Source organism: Lissotriton helveticus, chromosome 4_1 (assembly GCF_964261635.1).
Source record: "Lissotriton helveticus chromosome 4_1, aLisHel1.1, whole genome shotgun sequence".
Taxonomy (NCBI): Eukaryota; Metazoa; Chordata; class Amphibia; order Caudata; family Salamandridae; genus Lissotriton; species Lissotriton helveticus.
Genome location: NC_136063.1, coordinates 324,663,520 through 324,685,868, shown reverse-complemented (window position 1 = coordinate 324,685,868; position 22,349 = coordinate 324,663,520). Strand labels below are relative to the sequence as shown.

Sequence of the window (22,349 nt, the reverse complement as noted above, 5' to 3'; positions counted from 1 at the left end):
TGCCCATTGGACACATGTCATAAAGCAAAGTAATCCATTGAGATTGCAGCTCACACACTGTAGAGTGCAATATTTCATCATCCCAAAAGGAAGAATGAACCAAGAGAACAAGAAAGCTAACTTATAGCCAAGATAACTGTCTCAAGGAACCTACCACGAAGTCCTTTCATGATACATTCCAAGGATGAAGCACGATCTCTGTATTGAACTTTGAATCCCAGAAATATTACAGAAACACAGGATTACATTTAGAGCAATGGGGGAGTTGCCTAGCACAAAAACATATAGAAGGAAATATTTTCGGCATTAGAACAGGCACTTGAAGGCATCCACCACCCTCAGCCTCAACTTTACCCTCATCTAATTTGAGTCTGTTCTCGATCAGCACTGGAACACAACACAGATTTGTGGCTGGCAAAAAATATACAGAAGAACAAGGCAATGAAGACAGCCCAAGGCAAAATACTCACAAAAGAAAAAACTGAGAGTTACGGTTAAGGCCATGGTCTATGCAAGGACCAGCAATACAAAAAGAATTGCATCCAAAGCACCACCCACAGCGAAGGCAGTGCTCAAAGGATTCTAGCAAGCACTGAACGCCATAAAGTAACAATGATAGAGTATGGCTAATATGAAACAGTTCAATGAGGAGGAGAGAAAGAATTGAAGCCAACAGAGAAGTGATGTCAGAAGAAGAACACACAGATCAAACATGAAGAGACTCTCCCAGCTTGTCCAAGCAGGGGACTCAACACATACCAAAGCAAACTAACTGGTTTTTGATGTATGACAATCATGAATCCAGAGGGAAGCAATGACTGTAAAAGGGGAATGGCAGAGCTGACAGATTATGATGAAAGGGAAGGCGGTCAGCACCAAAGTGGTTGTTTCAGGGCTTGAACTTTCACTTGGTGGCAAAAACATCTATTCCTGGGACTTCTGCTCTCTTTGCAAATAAAGCAACAATAGCCACTCATCGGAAACCATGCATGTCACTGAGAGAATCCAAACTCAGCAGAAAAAGTGAAGCATGCAACTGGCGTAGTGAGTAAAGGCTATGATGAATCCACCAATTCTAGCCAGACATCTGGTGCAAGAGACCCCAGAAAAATTCATCAACTCGGCACCAACAAAAAAAACCTAACCTCATTCCCTCTGGAAGATGAAAAGACTTGGACACAAAATCAAAACCAACAGAAATCAAACAGGTAACAGAGCCCGGCAGGGATATGGAACAGAGTGTCTCCCTCAAGTGAAGAACGAAGAGTGCTGCAAAACTCCTCCCACCTGATAAAAAACAAAACTACAACAGTTTTTACTAAAACAATACAACTTAGATGAGCAGGTCCAGAGTGAAACAAACTCTAGCAAAATGAACAAATGTCAGACACTCGTACAGTAAGCTTCCATGTAAAGTCACTTGAAGAAATCTCCTAATTACCTCACGATGACATGTAGCACAGCAACTAAGCCAACAATCGCAAACATGAATCCACTGCCCGAGAACAAACGTTTGGCATAGAGCAAAAGCAATGACGTTCATATGCCCATGCTGCAGCTACTAATGGATTCCCTAATATATTTCATGCTACTCCTCAGAAAGTACCAGAAGGCATACCAAACAACATTCTCACTTGTGAAGAAATCATGCCGGACAGAAACAAAACCAATGATGATCTATCTTGTGGTTGGGGACACAGAGGAGGCCATGATATACACCAGGCGCTTCCTAAGAGAAGATGTCCATATTCGTGGAGAACTGCTTAAAGCAGCAGACTCAGCGATTCATCTGCACACCACCTACATCACACTGAACTGTTCAGAAACTCCTAACCATCCTCTGCTACTCTGCTAAAGTTTGCTCCTTTGTATGATGGTACAATTTGCTCTCCCCTCAGTGTTGACTGTAGTGTCATAACCACAGTCAACACTAAGAGCTCTCCGCCTTTAATGTTGACTGTAGTGTTAACACCGCAGTCAACACTGAGAGGAGCACAAATTGTGCACTGCTTGTACCATGATGCAAAGGAGAAAACGTTTCTGGGTTATGATGTAGTGTTTGGCCATGCCCTTTTCTCTGCCCAGACTATTTTTCATGACCTCCTCTATCATTTATCACACATTCCTAATGTTCCTTTTTGTAAAAATTGCATTCCAGCCCATTGATTACACGTTATCTGGCCCGAGCCGAAGATTACGGTTTGAGCCGGAGAGTACGGCCCTAGCCGGAGAATATGGCCCGGGTGCGGAGAATACAGCCTGGGTGCAGAGAGTACGGTCCGGGTGAGGAGAGTACGGTCCGGATGCGGAGAGTATGGTCTGGATGCAGAGAGTCCGGACCTGCGGATTTTAAGTTAGGAGTTGTAAGTGATTGTTGTGAATGCCAAAAATCATAGTGCCTTCTGTGAATACCAGAAGTAGTAAGTGTAGGATTTTGTCTCAGATTAGTTCTGTGAATCAGCCCCCATGTTATTTATAATCCACTTGCTTGAAGAAAGTCAGGTGACTACTCTGCTAGAGGCTTTGAAGTAATCTGTCCAGAGGGTCCATCTCCCATGTTGGACTGCAAGTTACGCCTGGTGCTCTTGTGCAGCAATCAGTGACAAAGACATCTTTTCACAGAATATGTCCATATTTTGCGCTAAAATCAGTGAGCTGTGATATATGAAGGGAGGGTGTGTCTAGGAAAGCTCCAGAAACATTGGGGTCCATGGAGAGAACATCTTGGTCTGGCAGTCGAGACATACATCAGGGATACAGGTAAACATGGTAACTTGAGACTTTATAATTCCCCTAAACAGGAGATGCCGACCACAGACAATCAAGGCTCAGGTGAGATTGCCTTCCAACATGAAAGCGCTATTGGACAGAGACTGAGCTGAGTTAATTTAAAGAAACTTTGACTCCCCCTTATCCCACCAACCTACTGCCTGCTCCATCTGTACCATAAAAGCCAGAGACAGTTGATATTTTACTTTTCATGTCAACATTTTCAATTTCATATCATTTGCAATAAGTGAATAGTTCCGCTAACAAAGCGCCAAATACAACTACTTTGAAACAATTCGATCTAAAACCAATTTGCTTGAAAACCAAATAGAAAAACATATTGACTGAATGGACAATAAGTTCAAAGAACTTTTACATTTTAATGCTTTTTTGTTTTAAAAGCCCAGTCACCGAACAGTGAAATAGCATGGGCAGTGGTATCACAAGAGGTGTATATGTCAGGCTCAATGATATGGCATCTCCATGACCAGGCAAGTCAACAACGTCTCCTCGGCGTGCTTCAACATCCTACGCATGCTACGGAAGATCTTCTGGTGGATCCCCACCGAGACCAGGAAGACCGTCACCCAGGCCCTCGTCACCAGCCGACTGGACTACGGCAACGCCCTCTACGCCGGTACCACCGCCAAGCTCCAGAAGAGACTCCAGCGGATCCAGAACGCCTCAGCCAGACTCATCCTCGACATCCCACGAACCAGTCACATCTCCGGACATCTGAAAGACCTTCACTGGCTCCCCGTCAACAAAAGAATCACCTTCCGCCTCCTCACCCACGCACACAAAGCCCTACACGACCAAGGCCCGAGCTACCTCAACAGCCGAGTCAACTTCTACGCTCCCAAACGCCACCTCCGATCAGCCAACCACGCCCTCGCCGCCGTCCCCCGCATCCGAAGAGCGACTACAGGAGGAAGGTCCTTCTCCTACCTGGCCGCCAAGACCTGGAACTCCCTCCCGACCGACCTGCGCCTGACCCAAGACCACCTCTCCTTCAGGAAGAAGCTGAAGACCTGGCTGTTCGAGCAGTAGCGGCACCGCCCCCCCCCCCCCCAGCGCCTTGAGACCCTACGGGTATGTAGCGCGCTTTATAAGTGTCAATGATTGATAGGGCAACATTAATATTAAGATAGAGGGTTCTAGTCCTTATGAAAGCCTTGGACCCTTAGAGGCCCTCCTAGACAGCTGAAACATGTAAAACTAAAGGATGCCAGGAGAATCATACCCATGAGCATTTAAATTCGTTTAATGTCAACTGCAATGGGGGCACCCAAAATAAAGGGATAATGGGGTAACCCTAGGCACTTCTATCTTTTAACTGACCCTAAAAAAGATATATCTAAGTGCTCCCTTCAGCAAGGTTGGGCCCATCCTGGTTTATTGGTACCAGAATGGGATCCGATGGTGAAACATAGCACTGAAAGAGTGTGTGAGGATTTTAAAAAGAAAAGCAGCACATGCCAATTACCCTTACTTGGCACAGGCAAAATAAATATGTCTGAGGAAATCTTTGTGGTTAATTGGGTACAGGAACAGCACAGAAGAAGAAGACTTGTAAAGCAAGATCTGGGCTGGACGTGACAAGGTGGCAGACAAGTCAGGAGAGGCTGCGGCTGAGAAGGATATATCCTGAAAATATGTGAGGTGTACGCGAGTGACCCCAGACTTAGAATGTGGATGTGATTCAAAATGTTATTTTTTTCGAATTTCTACCGACATTATGTAAAGATTTCTTAAAGATAGCCTTATTCATCACGGAATATTAAGTACCCTTTCACAGGGGCCTAGAAAAAAGGAGCACACATTTGAAATCAGAGAGACTGCTTTTGCTACTGCTACTGCTCTTAGACACCCTGATTGCAATTGTCCTTTCATTGTGGAGCCTGATGCCTCAGCGTTTGCAGTGGAAGCTATCTTGTCTCAGAGAAATCCTGGAACAGAACAATTACATCCAGTGTATTCTTTTCTCTAACACTCTCATTTACTGAAAGGAGCTGTATTGTCTGTTATTGAGAATTATTGGTGACAAAAGAGGAATGTTCACATTGGAGTCATTACATGGAAGGTCCTGAACATCCTGTGAACTTATGGACTGATTACAAGAACTTGCATTTTTTCAATCTCAGTGTTCCAGGAACAAGCATGTCAGGTTGTCATTGTTTTCTCTAGATTTTCCGATCAGATCACTTACAGGCCAGGGAATTGCCTTGGCAATGTTGATGCTTTATCCTGCCTGGGACCGGAAGCAAAAGTTGAACCAGAACCACCTCCCACAATTCTGGCACTCAGGTTTATTAATAATCAGGAGACTGAGGAAGATTTTTAGACGATTAAAGAAGAACACACGTAAATGAATGTAAGAGAAAGGATACAAGAAAGACCAGATTTATCTATGGAAAGAGCATCAATGACTATTGGTTCATTATAATAAATTGTTCATGTCAGACCAGATGTTGCAAAAAGAAAATATTTGATGGCTTCCTGATGCTCCACTACTGGGAAATCTTGGGATAAACAAGACGTAAGAGTAGGCTACTGAATTCTTTAAGTGGTTAATGCTTGAAGACTCTATTCGACAACATATTCAGACCTGTGTAATTTCTGTGCAGCCCAAGCCAGATGACCGAAAACTGGTGGGACTAATACAACCTTTACCAACACCAAAGTTCCCATGGGTTCAAATATCTATGGGTTTTGTGGTAGAGCTCTCTAAATTAGAAAACTATACAATATATTGTGGGTAGAATTAGACTTATTTTCTAAATTGGCACATTTCATACAACCCTCTAAATTGCGTATGAAGCTAGAACTGGCAGGTTACTTCCTAAATGAAATAGTAAAATTGCTTGGGTTGCCCAAATTCATTATTTCAGGATGACACTCTCAGTTTATCTCATAATTCTGGAAAACATTACTAAATAGGTTAAGTACCATACATTTCAAGTCATCAAGTTATCATCCACCCTCTGATGGACAATATGAAATGTTGAACCAGGCCATAGAAAAATGTCTTTCTTGCTTCATTATCGATATTCAGAATGACTGGCAATTCTCAGTTTCTTTGGCAGACTTGACATATAATAACATATTCCATAGTGCATTAGAATTTTCACCTTTCTTGTGCACTTGTGGTTTTCATCCCAGTGTATGGTATTTCTGTTTTGTAGCAGTGGAAGTTCAGAACATACTCAGTTCATTAACCAAAATCCAGCAAGTTGCCTTCCTGAATTCAAGAGTGACTAAAATGGCTTACAAGCACTATGCTGAAAGATACAGGCCTCCAGCACCAGATATTTGTAATGTACAGCAGAAATTCCGCTTCGGTGGCATATAGCTTTAGGTAGGGACTAGACATCCAGGTCTTGATGAGATGCATGCAGTGCTTGAGGTTGCTGGATGTCTGGAGTGGAGCAGACTTTCAAGCAGAACTCGTGTGTCACCTGTGAACAGGTGAGTTTTGATGTTGTTATCAGTGAGCACAGTCCCTAAGGGCTCCATGTAAATGTTGAAGATGACAAGATGGAACAATGAAGAATTTTGCATATGATTGGGAGCTTTACAAATCATGAGGAGCCCATGTGAAAGAGCATGTGCAGATTGGATATAAAGTGATGGTCATTGCCACTGAATCCCGTTGAAGGCTTGTGGGTCTGGATGAATGTGGGAAGATCGATAGTGTCAAAAGCAGCAGGACTCTCCACCAATATCTAGTGACAGGGATCATCTTTTTTTGTGTTCAGGAGTGCTTCTTCTATGATTTGCAAGATAGCAATCTTTGTGTTGCAGTGCAATCTGATGTTAGGTGTGTAGTTGTGTAGGGGATTATTGGCTTTGATGTGATCATGAAACTGAGGATAATCTACTTTTTTGATGATCTTGCCAATGCAGAGTGAGTGAGTGTAGGGCTTGTAGTTCACAAGTTTATCAGGGCCAACTGTTGATTTCTACTGAAGCGGGAGGATCTGGACTTTCTTGAGAGCTTCTGGGAAGATGCCTTAGGTGACATAAGCTTTGATGATAGTGAGTAGAGCTGAGAGTATTTCTGCAGAGAGGGCTTTGATTAAGGACAACAGTAAGTCATCATATTCCTAGGAGGTAGCTTTGTTTGACATTCTGTTTCTGATGCAGCTTACTTGTGGTCTTGGTGTAGTACCTGGTTATGGCTGATATGATGAGTTTGCTGCATGTTGTGCCAAGGGAATTTAGCACAATAGGGTCATCATAATTTGCTTTTCTTTTATTTCCTGTGTGCGGATGGATAATTGTTGTAAGTTAGACCTTTTGACCACAAAGTGGGCTGAATTGTTAGTCTTGCACTTGCATGTTTCATTTGGAGCGCGAGTGTGCAATAGGCTATCCAGAAATACATTTTAGTAATTTAGAAGGGTCATGACATTGTATGTGGAAGTAACAAGGCAAAGGATTAGTTTGAGCTTACGTTGTCAATGAAGAATTCTTAGATAGATCTGAAGGTTTATTGTACGCTTCTGGGTTGACCTCTAAACCAAGTGATGGAGTTAGTGAGTTGGAAGGTTCAGTGCAGTGGTGAAGGGGAAGTTTGCATTTGATGGTTGGGGCTGTTGAGAAATAGACTCATCTTGATGCTGGAAAATATATTCTAGACTTTTGTGAGGGGCTAGTTAAGTCAGATGTTGGAATTTTGATTAGGGTATAGAAACACAGAGCCCAGTCTTGGCCATTGCAGGTAAGAGTGGTGGGGCGGGGTTGGGGGGGTCGACAGTGTTAGAACTCAAGCTTCATGCGCAGTTAGTTGGAGCTCATGGGATGCACAAGTGCCTGTTCCGCGGAAATAAAGGGCTCTTTGAAGAGATCCCCTTGCCTGCTGTGGGAGTGGTGGAGTTTATCTACACTACCTTCACTTTAAATGCGGGCCAATAGATGAAGCCGTTGCTTGCTTTTCGGTTCCTGACCTGACTCCACGCCCTTTCTTCCCTGTTACTGCGTCTGGACTCTCCGCTGAGGTGGTAGCATTTCAGAGCTTCCCTTTCCCGCAGAACGAGTACTTTGTAACACTTACCGCACTGTCTCACCGACCCCCATTCTGTATACGTGACTGGCGGCTGCGTTTAGCTTTCTAGATACTTCGCGGCTGCTTTCTGACTGCCGCACTGCCTCTCCAGCTGATCTTTTCCCTGCGCTTTTCCCTGAGACGTGCTTGCCTCGCTGACTCCCCCTGTAAAGCTGACGCCGAGGAAACTGACTCACGGCAGCGTTCAGTTTTCATGATAACTAGCGGCCTCATTCTGGCTTGGCAGTTCGGGCTGGACTGTTCCCATGAGGCACAGGGTCAGACTGATTTGCATATAGCCATGTCTGAATTGGGGTGGCAGAGTGGGCTAAAGAACGGTGATGGATTAAACCCAGATCTTTTGACTGGGTGTGAGTGTTTGATTGATTCAGATGCTCCGTCCATCACCACCCCCTTTTGTACCGCTTTTGGCCGCCATAAGTGTGGCAGGGTATGCTCAGACGTGAGTCCCTTGCTCACTTTGCCACTGGATTCAAGCAAGCCGGGCTGAAGACGGCTGGAATGCCAGAAACCGGTCCTCAGAAGCTTGTTTCCGGTCCAGGGAAGACATGGCTTGGCAGTTCGGGCTGGACTGTTCCCATGAGGCACAGGGTCAGACTGATTTGCATATAGCCATGTCTGAACTGGGGTGGCAGAGTGGGCTAAAGAACGGTGATGGATTAAACCCAGATCTTTTGACTGGGTGTGAGTGTTTGATTGATTCAGATGCTCCGTCCATCACCACCCCCTTTTGTACCGCTTTTGGCCGCCATAAGTGTGGCAGGGTTTGCTCAGACGCTAGTCCCTTGCTCACTTTGCCACTGGATTCAAGCAAGCCGGGCTGAAGACGGCTGGAATGCCAGAAACCGGTCCTCGGAAGCTTGTTTCCGGTCCTGGGAAGACATGGCTTGGCAGTTCGGGCTGGACTGTTCCCATGAGGCACAGGGTCAGACTGATTTGCATATAGCCATGTCTGAACTGGGGTGGCAGAGTGGGCTAAATAACGGTGATGGATTAAACCCAGATCTTTTGACTGGGTGTGAGTGTTTGATTGATTCAGATGCTCCGTCCATCACCACCCCCTTTTGTACCGCTTTTGGCCGCCATAAGTGTGGCAGGGTATGCTCAGACGTGAGTCCCTTGCTCACTTTGCCACTGGATTCAAGCAAGCCGGGCTGAAGACGGCTGGAATGCCAGAAACCGGTCCTCGGAAGCTTGTTTCCGGTCCAGGGAAGACATGGCTTGGCAGTTCGGGCTGGACTGTTCCCATGAGGCACAGGGTCAGACTGATTTGCATATAGCCATGTCTGAACTGGGGTGGCAGAGTGGGCTAAAGAACGGTGATGGATTAAACTCAGATCTTTTGACTGGGTGTGAGTGTTTGATTGATTCAGATGCTCCGTCCATCACACCCCCTTTTGTACCGCTTTTGGCCGCCATAAGTGTGGCAGGGTATGCTCAGACGTGAGATCCTTGCTCACTTTGCCACTGGATTCAAGCAAGCCGGGCTGAAGACGGCAGGAATGCCAGAAACCGGTCCTCGCAAGCTTGTTTCCGGTCCAGGGAAGACATGGCTTGGCAGTTCGGGCTGGACTGTTCCCATGAGGCACAGGGTCAGACTGATTTGCATATAGCCATGTCTGAACTGGGGTGGCAGAGTGGGCTAAAGAACGGTGATGGATTAAACCCAGATCTTTTGACTGGGTGTGAGTGTTTGATTGATTCAGATGCTCCGTCCATCACCACCCCCTTTTGTACCTCGTTCTGACTCTTTCCAGACTCCCTAATCTGATACTTTGAATCAGACCACACACGCGGTGCACGTTTGACTTGTTGAGACTTTTTTGTTTACTTTACACACGCGGTGCACGTTTGACTTGCCTGAGTTGAAGAAACCTGCTGCCCTTGACGCTCTTTTGATTTTCCTTTGTGTATTTATTGACACACCCTGCAGGGACTATTCCCTGAGCTGCCCATACAATTTATTCATATCGGTTGTTGGATCTTGACCTCGGCTGCTGGTGCAGATAAAGAAACCTTTGACTGCACTTCCTTTAAGAAGTTTGGATGAATGGGATGGAATTGTCTTCAGGCTTATTAACTTATCACACTCCTGAGTTAACCATGGTTTGTAGCAATGGACATTCTGAAACACTTGTCTTTGATTTGATTGATACACCTAATTTTGGTGCTATCCTTGAAGTCCCCTGGTTACAGGTTCACAACCCTCATATCGATTGGAATTCGCGTAAAGTGACGTTGAGGTCCCCTCATTGTTTGTTGCATTGCTATAGTGAAGCCAAGGAGTGGGAAAGATCATTGTGTTGTGCCCTTGATACAGTGGGAGAAGCACTTAGAGACCCCAATCTTTATGAAGACTACAAAGAAGTTTTTGATGAAGCCAGAGCCACTGCTCTGCCTCCTCGTAGGAGTTACGATTGTCATATCGATCTAGTCCATGGAGCAGAGCTGCCTGTGAGCAGAGTTTACGCCCTTACCGAAACTGAATACTTGCAAAAGTACATAACCGAAATATTCAAAAAAGGGTTTATCAGACATTCTACTTCTCCTGTGTCAACTCCCATATTCTTCATTCCTAAGCGAGAAGGAGGATTACGCGTGTGTCTGGATTGTCGTGCCTTGAATAAATTCACTATTAAGAATAAATACCCTCTTCCCCTTATCTCGGTCTTGTTAGATCAAGTGCGTGGGGCCAACATATTTACTAAACTGAATCTAAGAGGGGCCTACCATTTAATAAGAATAAAGGAAGGAGACGAATGGAAGACTGCCTTCCGGACTAAGTTTGGGTTGTACGAATACTGTGTAATGCCATTCGGTCTCTGTAATGCCCCCGCGGCATTCCAGTTTTTCATCAACGAGATTTTAAGGGAATATCTTGACCTGTTTGTGATTGTCTACATAGACGATATCTTGATTTTTTCACAATCCGAACAATAACACGTTCAGCATGTCAAGAAAATATTGCAACGACTGAAGGACAATCAGTTATTTGGTAAATTGGATAACAGTGCCTTCCATACCAATAAGGTGGAATTCTTGGAATTCGTTATCAACCTTGAGGGTATCCACATGGAGCCCAAGAAAATCGAAGCATTGGTAAAGTGGCCCAGTCCTAGATCAGTAAAAGAGGTGCAGTCTTTTATAGGGTTCGCTAATTTTTGCAGCCGGTTTATTGATCATTTTTTTGACCTCATTGCTCCTATTACTCGGTTGCTCCGCAAAAGAGTTACCTTCGTGTGGTCCCAAGAAGCAGAGCAATCTTTTATACATCTTAAAAAAAAGATTTATCACATCACCCATCATAAGACATGCAGACAACACTCAACCGTATTATGTTGATGCTGACGCTTCCGAATATGCGGTGGGGGCGGGGGAGGGGGGGTTTATCCCAATGCAAAACAGCTGCTGGTTGCTTACACCCGGTGGCATAATTTTTTAAGACGCTTCTCCCAGCTGAACAAAATTACACAATAGAGGAACGAGAGCTCTTAGCAATAAAACTCGCTCTCCAAGAATGGAGACATTATCTTTTGGGTTCCCCTCACACTGTTACCATTTATACGGATCATCTGAATTTACAGTTCTTTAAATCAGCGAAGGCATTAACACCCCGTTAGATGAGATGGATCTTGTTTTTTAGCGAATTTGATTTCATCATTACTTATCGACCTGACACTCAAAAAGGGAAAGCAGATGCACTGTCCAGGCTAGGGCCGGAAAAAAAATCCACTTGGATGAGTGCCCTCCAGTCATACCCTGCCGTAGATCATAGGAGATGGGGAAAAGGGGAATAATACACCTCCCTTGTTTTTGGACCAATTGACAACTGCTTATTCCGCTCTTTCTCCTCTTAATTGGTTAAAAGATCCCCTGAATACTATTATCAATGGGTTTTATTATCATGGCAACAGACTGTTCATGCCTCTTGTAGACCTACAACAACAAATAATCAGATGGTGTCATAACACCTCTTTAGCTGGACTCCATGGTGAGGAAAAGACAGTACAAACATGTCAAAGATGGTTCTGGTGGGGAAGTGTGAATAAGGACATTCTAGCTTATGTTAAATCTTGTCCTGTTTGCGCTAGACAGAAGTCCTTACACATTGCTTCTGCAGGATTACTACAACCGACTGCTCTTCCTTCGATTCCATGGCATTCCTTTAGTATGGACTTTATTACAGATCTCCCCCGAGCACAAGGTTGCAACACCATATTAGTGGTCGTAGACATATTCACTAAAATGGCTCACTTTATTCCCTTAAAAAGACAGGTATTCATTGATCAAATCGTTCGTTTACATGGCATCCCCTCTGTAATAATAACAGATAGAGAGGCACAATTGGTTTCCCGATTTTGGCAGGGAATGTGTACCACTCTGGGAATAGATCATAGATTGTCCACTGCTTATATTCAGCAAACAGAAGGACACACTGAAAGAATCAACCAGACTCTAGAACAATAGTCTGCTAGCAATCATCCCTTCTGATTGGGTACAAGCTCTGCTATTAGCGGAATTTGCATATAACAACAGCACCCATTCCTCCACTGGGTTTTCACCCTTTTTCTTTTCTTATGCTCAGCACCCAAGGTTCTTACCTTTCCCTTTGCCTTCTCATTTAGAAGATATCCCTGCAGTCCAGTCACATCATGCTGTCCTCTTAGACATTTGGGAAAAAGCTAAACATGAATTACAAAAAGCTAAAGAGGCCATGAAACAGCAAGTAGATTAACATAGCCGTCCTGCCCCTGTATATGAAGTAGATGACAAGGTTTGGCTGGCCACCAAGAATCTAAGACTAGAGGGACCCAGACAGCTACAATACAATAGGGCCCTATGCTGTAACCAAGGTCATCACACCTGTCTCTCTGAAACTAGATTTACCAGTAGAGATGTGTGTCCATCCTGTGTTCCATACTTCCTTACTGAAACAGTACATCCCTTCTCCTGACCCAGAAGTCCCTCCTCCTCCTGTCCTCGTGGAAGGTTAAATGGAATACAAAGTAAAACGTGTCCTGGACTCTAGTAGATACATGGACAAACTACAGTATCTAATAGATTGGGTGGGATATTCTCTTGAAGACAGATCTTGGGAACCTGCAGAACATGTACATGCCCCTGTCCTAATCCGTAGATTCCATGCCCTACACCCTTCAAAACCCCGTCCTGTAAGTAGGCTTTTGGGTGGGAGAACTTTTAGAACTCATGTGCGGTTAGCTGGAGCTCATGAGATGCACAAGTGACTGTTCCGTGGTAATAAAGTGCTCTTTGAAGAGATCCCCTTGCCTGCTGTGGGAGTGGTGGAGTTTATCTACACTACCTTCACTTTAAATACGGCCCAACCGATGAAGCTGTTGCTTGGCTTTCATTTCCTGACCTGACTCCATGCCCCTTTCTTCCCTGTTACTGCGTCTGGACTCTCCGCTGCGGTGGTGGCATTTCAGAGCTTTCCTTTCCCGCAGAACGAGTACTTTGCAACGCTTACCGCACTGTCTTGCTGACCCCCATCCTGTATAACTGTCTTGCAGCCAGTTTTAGCTTTCAAGATACTTCACAGCCGCTTTCTGACTACCGTATTGCCTCTCCAGCAGATCTTTTCCCTGCGCTTTTCCCGGAGACGTGCTTTGCCTCACTGACCCCCTGTAAAACTGACACCGAGGAAACTGACTCGCAGCCGCATTCAGTTTTCATGATACCTAGCGGCCTCGTCCTGACTCTCTCCAGACTCCCTAATCTGATACATTGGATCAGACCACAAGCGTGGTGCACGTTTGACTTGTTGAGACTTTTTTGTTTACTTTATACGCGTGTTGCGCGTTTGACTTCACTGAGTTGAAGAAATCTGCTGCCCTTGATGCTCTTTTGATTTTTTTTTGTGTATTTATTGACACACGCTGCAGGGACTATTCCCTGAGCTGCCCATAGAATTTATTTATATCGTTTGTAGGATCTTGACCTCGGCTGCCGGTGCAGATAAAGAAACATTTGTCTGCACTTCCTGTAAGAAGTTTGGATCCCCTTTTTGTGGAACAAGCATTGTGTGGGGTCATACATTCTTCGTGTTTCCACATGGGGAGGGGTAGTTTTAAAAGTTTTTTGTTTTCTTTTCCCTGTAGCTTTCCATTCATCCTGTCTCCTGCTCTACCCTGACTCTGTGGGACAGGCTGGGGGAATTAGGGGTGGTCACTACTTTGCGTTTATTCCTCACATCTCCTTGGGCCAGCTTCCTTGTATGATAGTTCTAGTATCTTCATATTGGTACTGTCTTAGGGAGAGTGGGGAACTCCTCTTCGTTCCTATGGATTGAGCCTTGTACCAGGTTAGTGGCATCAGCAACAGACAGAGGACCGAATTGGGAAAATAAAATTTAAAAAAAAGAAAACCAGTCACCTTAAGACTTGGCGATGCGGCGAGCACATGATAAGTGTTTTTTTTTCTTTTTTCTATCCTTTTCCCTATTCTGTCATCTGCTGACTCCCCACCCCTCCCCACCGCTCTTACCTGAACAGGCTACGACTGCACCGACCCAGTGTTCCTCCTGACAAACTATTAGAGTCAGTAAAAATTTTGTTCAACTAAGGGACAAGTGCATTTGTTCAATAAATGAACATGAGCAAGTGCATGCAAAATTCATGATGGGAAATGAGATCTTGGAAATGATTTTAAAACATAACATGTATTTGTATCGCTAAAGGATTATTCTGGTTTACTTTTTTTTTTTTAAATGGCATGAAATTCTACATTTGTTACTTGTTGTGAGATGTTTTTGTATTATAGACACTGTTGGAAATCTAAATCAGAGGCTATCATGAGTGTGCCATAAAATGAGAAAATGTAAGCCAAAATGTAAAGAGAAAGAAACATGTCTTTTTAATGTTATACTTTTTTTCAGAAATGCATAAGATGATGAGGTCACCAATTAAAATAGCCAGTTGGAAATCAGCAGCAGAAAATATTTTTCATAAGTTTACAAAATAACCTGCTAGCTGCATCTTAGGAAAAGAAACGATCTTAAAGCATCTTTTTTGAAGCCAGGGTAGATGTCTGTTCTGATAGAAGGTTCGGTCGGCAAAAGGAAACTAAAGAATGAAATGTGTTTATTTTCTAGCCAGAATATAAAATAGCTGACCCTATCTGCACCTTTATATTTTCAATCTTTGTCCTGGCAACGACCATCACCATCCTCCGGGATATACTTCTTCTGCTGATGGAAGGTAAGATCCATATTGATTGAAACAAGTCAGATTTGTTATTATATATATTCATTGTGCGATTATTGTTATTATCATTATGATCGCGTTGCTATTCTTGCAGCAGAGCTAGAAAAATGAGGTTTTATATTAAATTCATACATTAACATCCTGAGAATGAGGGCTCTAATACACCACCCCATGGATGCCACAGTATACCTACTGTTGTGCAGCGGGTAAGGGCAAAAATGCATTGGCAAGGTATTTATTATGCTTGAAAACAATGTAGCTCCTGCCTTGACAGGCAAGCACCAGTTTGTGCATCATCAGTTACAGAGCAAAAGAAACAAGCAGCCATAACCATATTTTGGCAAAGGTTTCGTATTGAATGTCAAGTATCGCAAATCCATATTAATTCTGACATGCTTACGGAGGACGGACGAGACACACCATGAGGCATATTTACTAACAAGTCACGCAACGCAGCAAGACAACTTGCCACGCTGCGTAGTGTGGCAAGGAGAGGGCAGGAATGTGCCATATTTACTTACATATGGCACACGAAGAAAGAGAGAAAAATGAGGAGAAATAAACATATTTCTTCTTGTTACACCTCACCTGGGAAGGTGTAGCACTTTAGCAGGTTTCCTAGTTTTATTAAAACTGGGACTGTGACAAAAACCATGGACGGATGCATGGGATCACGCATGCTGCACCCATGGAACGGCTTTCAAGGGCAGGGTAAGGCAAGGCAGTAACTGGCGCTCCCTTGCATTACTCAAGAATTACTATGCAACCTGGCTCTGCATGGCGTCATTATTCTGACTTAAGTGCTAGTGTCGCCTTGTGTGATGCAAGCCCTTAGTAAATCTAGGCCCATGTTTATCAGTTGATATTATACACACAAAAATGCAACTCACACTTGAGCCAGATTGTACGAATACATGAACCAATTTTTATAGAACTAAAATAGTATTGTGGTGTTCCACACCAGAAGAGTGAAGGCCCTCCAAACAAAAAATAATTTCAGCAATACAAAGAATACAAGAAATACACACACAGAATTCAAAGCACAAATAAATCAGGCATACGTTCGGGATAGGAAAAAGCTACAGAAACTTACCCATGAGTTATTATCACTTAGGGATTTTACTCACTGCTAGGATAACCCAAAAATGATCAGACAGGATGTAAGTCACGCAAACACTCATTGTGAGCAGGCAATAGTACACAAATGCACATTCACAATATCACTTCCGAGTAAGGCAAGCCTTATCATTAGTGTAGCAGAGCACTCCGTGGGCACCCATTGGTTAGAGGCCCATCTATGGAAAGGTCTAAATGTGTTCATGGATAAGTTTCATGTAGTGTCCACTTGTTTGCTACAAATACTTAGACGAGATACAAGTTGCAGACACACTCCTTGTGGGCCTCAGCCACCGTATACATCACAATAGCCTTAAAAGTTGATTCGGAACAGCTTAAATCTCCTGATCCAAGCATTCAATTAATTAAATTTTCAGAACAAAATGCAAGTAACAACAAGACGACCATCCTGATTAATTACTACACTCAACCCAAATTCCGAGTGAAAAAGATAAAAAACGCTCTACTATGCAAATTAATTACGGACCTTCGCAGTAATGAGCCATCGTGGAATATAATAAAGACTGGTGATTTCAACTCAAACCTGATATTCTCACCTGTGGAAGATGAAATACTGACAGCTGATAATATGTTTTGGTGTGTTCCACAACAGTCTTAAGTTGGGGCGAGGACTCGAACGGATCGACTCGGCAAACAATTGGTGACAGAACTTGAGTATCAAGGCATGCGAGTCCTGAATGGAAGGACCGATGAAGATCGACCACCGAAAAAAACTAAGGGACTGATTATGATGGAGGATTTTCCGCATCCTCCGGGCCGGCGGAAGCCACCGCCGGCCCGGAGGATGCGGAAAATCCTCTGCGGACCCACCAAAGACCCACCGCCAAATTAGGATGGCTGGTGGGTCTTGGTTTCAGTTCGCCGCTTTTCCGCCGTGGTCGGCTTACAACCACGGCGGAAAAGCTCTAACATGTCTGGCGGTGTCTATCAGACACCGCCAGGCATATTAGGATGTCTGGAGTACTATGCCTTTCCACGGCGGCATTTACGCCGTGGAAAGGCATACAGACTTTTGTTTGGGGCCCGTTGCGGGCCCCCAGGGGTGAAGGGGGGGTGGGGGTTGCACATGGGGGCTACCTATGGTACCCCCCTGCATTTGTATAAAGAAATCGGAAGGCACCGCGCGGTGCCTGCCGCTTTCTGCATACAAATGCAATGTATGCATTTGTAACAATGCGGCGGGTGCAGCTTGAAGCCGCACCCGCCGCAATGTTACAAATAGAGGATGTGACCGCCAGGGTAATTCCCTTCTATTTTTTATAGGGTCATCTACAACCCTTGGTTGCCCTGCTAATGTTTGTCCTGATGAAGACTCGCACGGTCCAGGTCTAACTTACCGGTTGGCCATAAGTCGAGTCGAAACGTCGACGCTATTACTCCTACCTTGGACCCATATTTGCAATATAAAAAGTGCACACATTTGACATAGTTGTCTTTGCCTATATTATTCTGACATCAGGGGTTATTAATTATTATCTTGTGCGGCCAGGTAGCTTTGATACGGAAAAACTGTGAAACCGTGATTGTATAATACTAATGTGAATATTTTGTTATCATCACTCTGATTTTCTATCTCTTCTCTTTATTCACTGTACACGTTCTGATCACTTTCTTTTTGCACGCTCCTTTGGGCAACTTCCTATTCCAAATTAATCAGAAATTTTGTGGATTGTCAATTATTTGACCAGAGACAATGAATTAAATATTGTACTCTTTTTTGATGTATTGTTGTTGTAGTGGTATTTCTTTTCTTTGAGGAAACTCAGTTCATATACGTGTTGGAGCAGATTCAATAGGAACGCTCATGAATAAATAACTGCATGAATATCTACTGCTTGGATCAGATCATAAAGAAATAGGTTCTGGACCACTGTTTATTTTTATCGCTATATACCCAGGTCCGTATCCTTTGGGTTGCCCCATTTCATTAATGGTTAGTTATTAAACCAGCTGCTTTACTCAGGAAATGTAGAGAACAAATAATTAAAAGGCCTATTAAATTCTTAATGAAAACATCATTACTGAGGCTGAGAAAAAATGCTCTTAGAACACATAGTTTACCAGTAAATGAAACAGCTTAAACAAAACATGCCATGATCAACAGCAACTTAAGTAAATACATGATCAAGGACTGGAACTGAAATATACACAGGAAATAGACACTTAGGATCGATCGATTCTGTTACACATTATATTTAGCTATATACGAAACCTATGTCATACTCTATATATATATATATATTCTTTGTAGAAATTTAATTGATATTATCATTCCATTGCTGTATATGTACCTACCTCATAATACTTTGAAAGTTTACTATAACAATGCTTGACTATAACTACCTCATGTAATGTGAAGCGCTCTGATACCCAAGGGTCATGTTCGCGCTATAGAAAACTCTTAAAATAAAAAATAAATAAATAAATAAATAAAATAGTATGCCTTGAAATTAGTATTACCCAAGTACAGGAAGATCAGTTTGTTGTCAATTAGCACTGACTGTTTGATAAAATGGCTATTTAAATAAACGTTTTACTCCGTTAAAATGTTCATTACATCCTAAAGAATACTAGAAACATATTTTGTAAAATTAGAAGTGCACCAGTGTGTCTGCAGTATTCCAATGCATTGCTCTAGTTACGATGAAAACAAATAACATGCTTTTGAATTCAAGACAAGGGACAATATTACTGCAAACGTTAATGCTTCCAGTGAATCACAGCTAATTGGCAGCCAATACTATAGGAAATTACTGGTTTATGGACAATTTATCACATCACATGATTTACTGTGGAGGCAACAAAGTAGCAGAACGTTTTTGTAGTATGTTTGAGATATTGTGGGTATACAGAGAGAAAGTACAACAATTATTCATCTGTCAGCATTATAATTGTAATTGTAATTGTAAAAATATTTGTAGAGCGCATGGCTACCCGGAGGCCTCCCAGCGCTGTGGACTAATGGCTGTGACTGCTCCATTTAGCTAGATGGAAATAGCAATGTTCTCAATCGTTTGCGGAAAGCCAGATGGTCATCTACCAGTCTGATGTGGTCCAGAAGGGTATTCCACCCTTTGGTGGCAAAATAGGAGAATCGTTGACCTCCACTTCTAGTTTTCCGGATTTTGGGGATCGTTGCTAGGCGTTTGTTGCCAGAGCGCAGAGATCTTTTAGGCTGGTAGGGGACGATGGTTCCTTGTAATATAGGAGAGCATTTGGCGGTCAGGATCTTGTGGGTGATACAGAGGGTTTTGAACTGGATCCTCTCTGACACTGGTAGCCAATGTAAGGTGGTTATGGCTCTTCTGGCTGATTCTCTCCGGGGAATGTCCATGAGAGGCCTAGCTGCACAGTTTTGTACCGCCTGAAGGCTCCTTATTAGAACATTAAATATGATGAGAAATAAATAACATAACTTAAGGGAGAAATTGTATGTGGAGAAATATGTCACAGCAGTACACATTGCAGTCATCCCTCTACCAGTTAGGTACTTAACAAGCCTATCAATTGATTTTAATTTATGGGCCAACAAATATTGAGTAACCAAACATAATCATACTTGGGGCCAATTTCTTTAGTCAGAGAGCCTTTTTTTTTACTGAATTACTCTAGTTAAGTTCCCAATTGATACCAGATCCAGTTTTCCAGTTTCAACAGCTTTATTGGACAATTTGCAGTCATAAAAGCATTTACAAAAGTACAGAAAAGATTGTATATGTAAAACAGCTGTTGAGGGGAAGCTTACATTAAATAAATAAAGGGATAAGAAAGCTGCTTCGATAACCTTATTTATACATTTCATAAATAGGAAATGAAAATGGAAATACGCTCCCAAGACAGACCCCCATTAGGGGCTCTCTAAGTGTCTAGACGTATAATGAGTTCACTTGACATAAAAAAATAAAATCTCCTTAATGCATTTCATAAAACAGTTACAATATATACAAAAAGGCACCATACTCTTATATACGAGAGACAAATCACTATACCTACTTAAAATTGATAAATTTTAGGACTTAATCAGTGGTACTTGTTATCGAGGCCTACACTACTCAATGATAGGCTGAATAGTTCGGAACAATTCAGATTTTTTGGTTTTTGATCTCACTCTGGGATATTAAGCGAGCCCTCAATACCCATGCCCACCCTAGAAATTTTGCCATGACTATTACGAAAGGTGGAGACGTGTCAGTCCGCAGGATGCGTTCTGCTTCAGCTGCCTGTCTAGTGCCCAGCTGCTTACAAATTGGAAGTAGCCAGACCCAACGCGGGGCAGCATAAGCCACGCAAACAAAGAGGAGATGGGACAAAGATTCATTACAGGACCTGCATCCCGGGCAAGTAGTTTCTGCATTAATGGACCATTTTACGGTGAATAATCTCACTTGAACTGAGCCCACCCTGAATTGAAAATACATTTTACGGTCCATTGGTTTTGTGATTAGATCCCAGTAAATTTCCAACTTCGGAGTGGCTTTATGTTGCAGGAATCGGCATGTGAGGATGAATGGCTCACCTTGCCTGATGTTATTATCCCAGAACAATTCCCAATACCTGGCCCTGAGCACCTCCTTAGTTGGAAAATTTGAATTTTCGGGATCCACCCACATCAAAGCCAGGACTATAACGGATAAGAGGTCTCTAACCACCCATAACCATTTAATGCGATGAGAAACGTCAGCCCTCATTATTTCTAGAACACCTTTTGCATAGCCTGCAAGCTCTGGTGTAGTCCAGAGTCTCCTCCAATAGAGGATAGGCCGAAGTTTGGCTACAGTAGCAATCAGTTTTATCCCTAAATCAATTAGCAAAGGGCTGGTAGGAGTGCTCTGTGGCAGTCTAGCAATTTTCCATAGAAAACTATTATCCGAAGTAGTTAAGGTTTTCACATCCCCAAAGTTCCGAGCCATATAAGGCTGAGCTGGCGGCTTTTATGCTATACATTTCTGAAACTGGGCTGATGGGCTTAGTGTATGATAGGTTATATTCTTGGTGCAGGGTCCCTGAAATCTGCCTATGTTTAAGAGAAGCTAATTCCACCCAGTGATCCCACTTCATATTATCTTGGAAGTTCACCCCTAGATAGGTGAACTCCTTCAGGAAATCCAATGGCCTATCATTCATACAAATGCCCTTTTAAAGTCCTTATGAACATTAAATGCCATTAGCTTTGTCTTTGACACATTGATCTCCAAGCCCCTCTGCGAACAAAAACCCTCAAAAGTTTTGAGGGCTCTCTGTAGCCAATGTGTCATCGGCAAACATCAATATAGGCACTTTGTCGCCAGCTAGTGTGGGGGCATCGGACAGCATTGCGCTTATGTAATCCACTATCCCATTAATGTAAAATGTGAATAGCGTAGGAACCATAACGCAGCCTTGTCTCACACCTCTTTCAACTGGAAATAATTCAGTTACTTCTCCTTGCCCGCCCCATCTAATTTGCGCACTATTATCATTGTGTAGTCTGATAATCAGAGTCAAGAGCTCAGGTGGAAGCCCTAATTCTCGTAAGGTTAGCCATATCTTCATGCAAGGGACAGGATCGAATGCCGCCCTAAGATCTACAAATGCGGCATACAGGCTTCCCTTACCTAATATCACAGTCTTCCAATGAATCAAAACAAATCAAAACACCTGGTCGATGGTGGACAAGACCTCAAACTCCTCAATCCAATCCTGCACTCTATTAAGCACAAGTCTCCCAATTATTTTCTGGAGACAATCGATTAAGCTGATAGGCCTGTAATTCCCTGGACTTGATTTGTCCCCCTTCTTATAAACAGGGATGATCTCCGCTTTCTTCCAGGAATCGGGTATAGCGGCTCCTTGGGCAATGGCATTGGACATCAACAAGATGTACCGGCATCATCTGTCTTTATCTTATAAAAAGATGTACCTAGGTATGCCATCAGGCCCTGGTGCCTTTCCGGCTAATATTGATTTAAGTGAAATCTCTACCTCAGCCTTAGTGAATGTCTTGTGTTGATATAGCTCAGTTAATATGTCCCCCTCTCCTTTTGGGACAGTTCAGGCATATTGGGTTTTAAAATAATTCACCCAGTCAGATTGAGAGACATGATTTTGGGAACGCTCATGCTGGCCCCTGTTCGCCCATTTATAGACGTCCCAAAATTGTTTGGGGTTTTTCA

At 43.2% G+C, this 22,349-nt stretch overlaps 1 protein-coding gene across 1 annotated transcript in view; it reads left to right on the top strand.

Moving 5' to 3' along the window:
• Window positions 1-22,349, top strand: part of SLC30A8 (solute carrier family 30 member 8) — a 408,809-nt gene that overhangs the window by 355,809 nt on the left and 30,651 nt on the right. Inside the window, exon 6 of the mRNA XM_078685565.1 lies at window positions 14,949-15,054. Coding sequence (XP_078541691.1) covers window positions 14,949-15,054 — 106 coding nt within the window. The remainder of the gene's footprint in view (window positions 1-14,948; window positions 15,055-22,349) is intronic.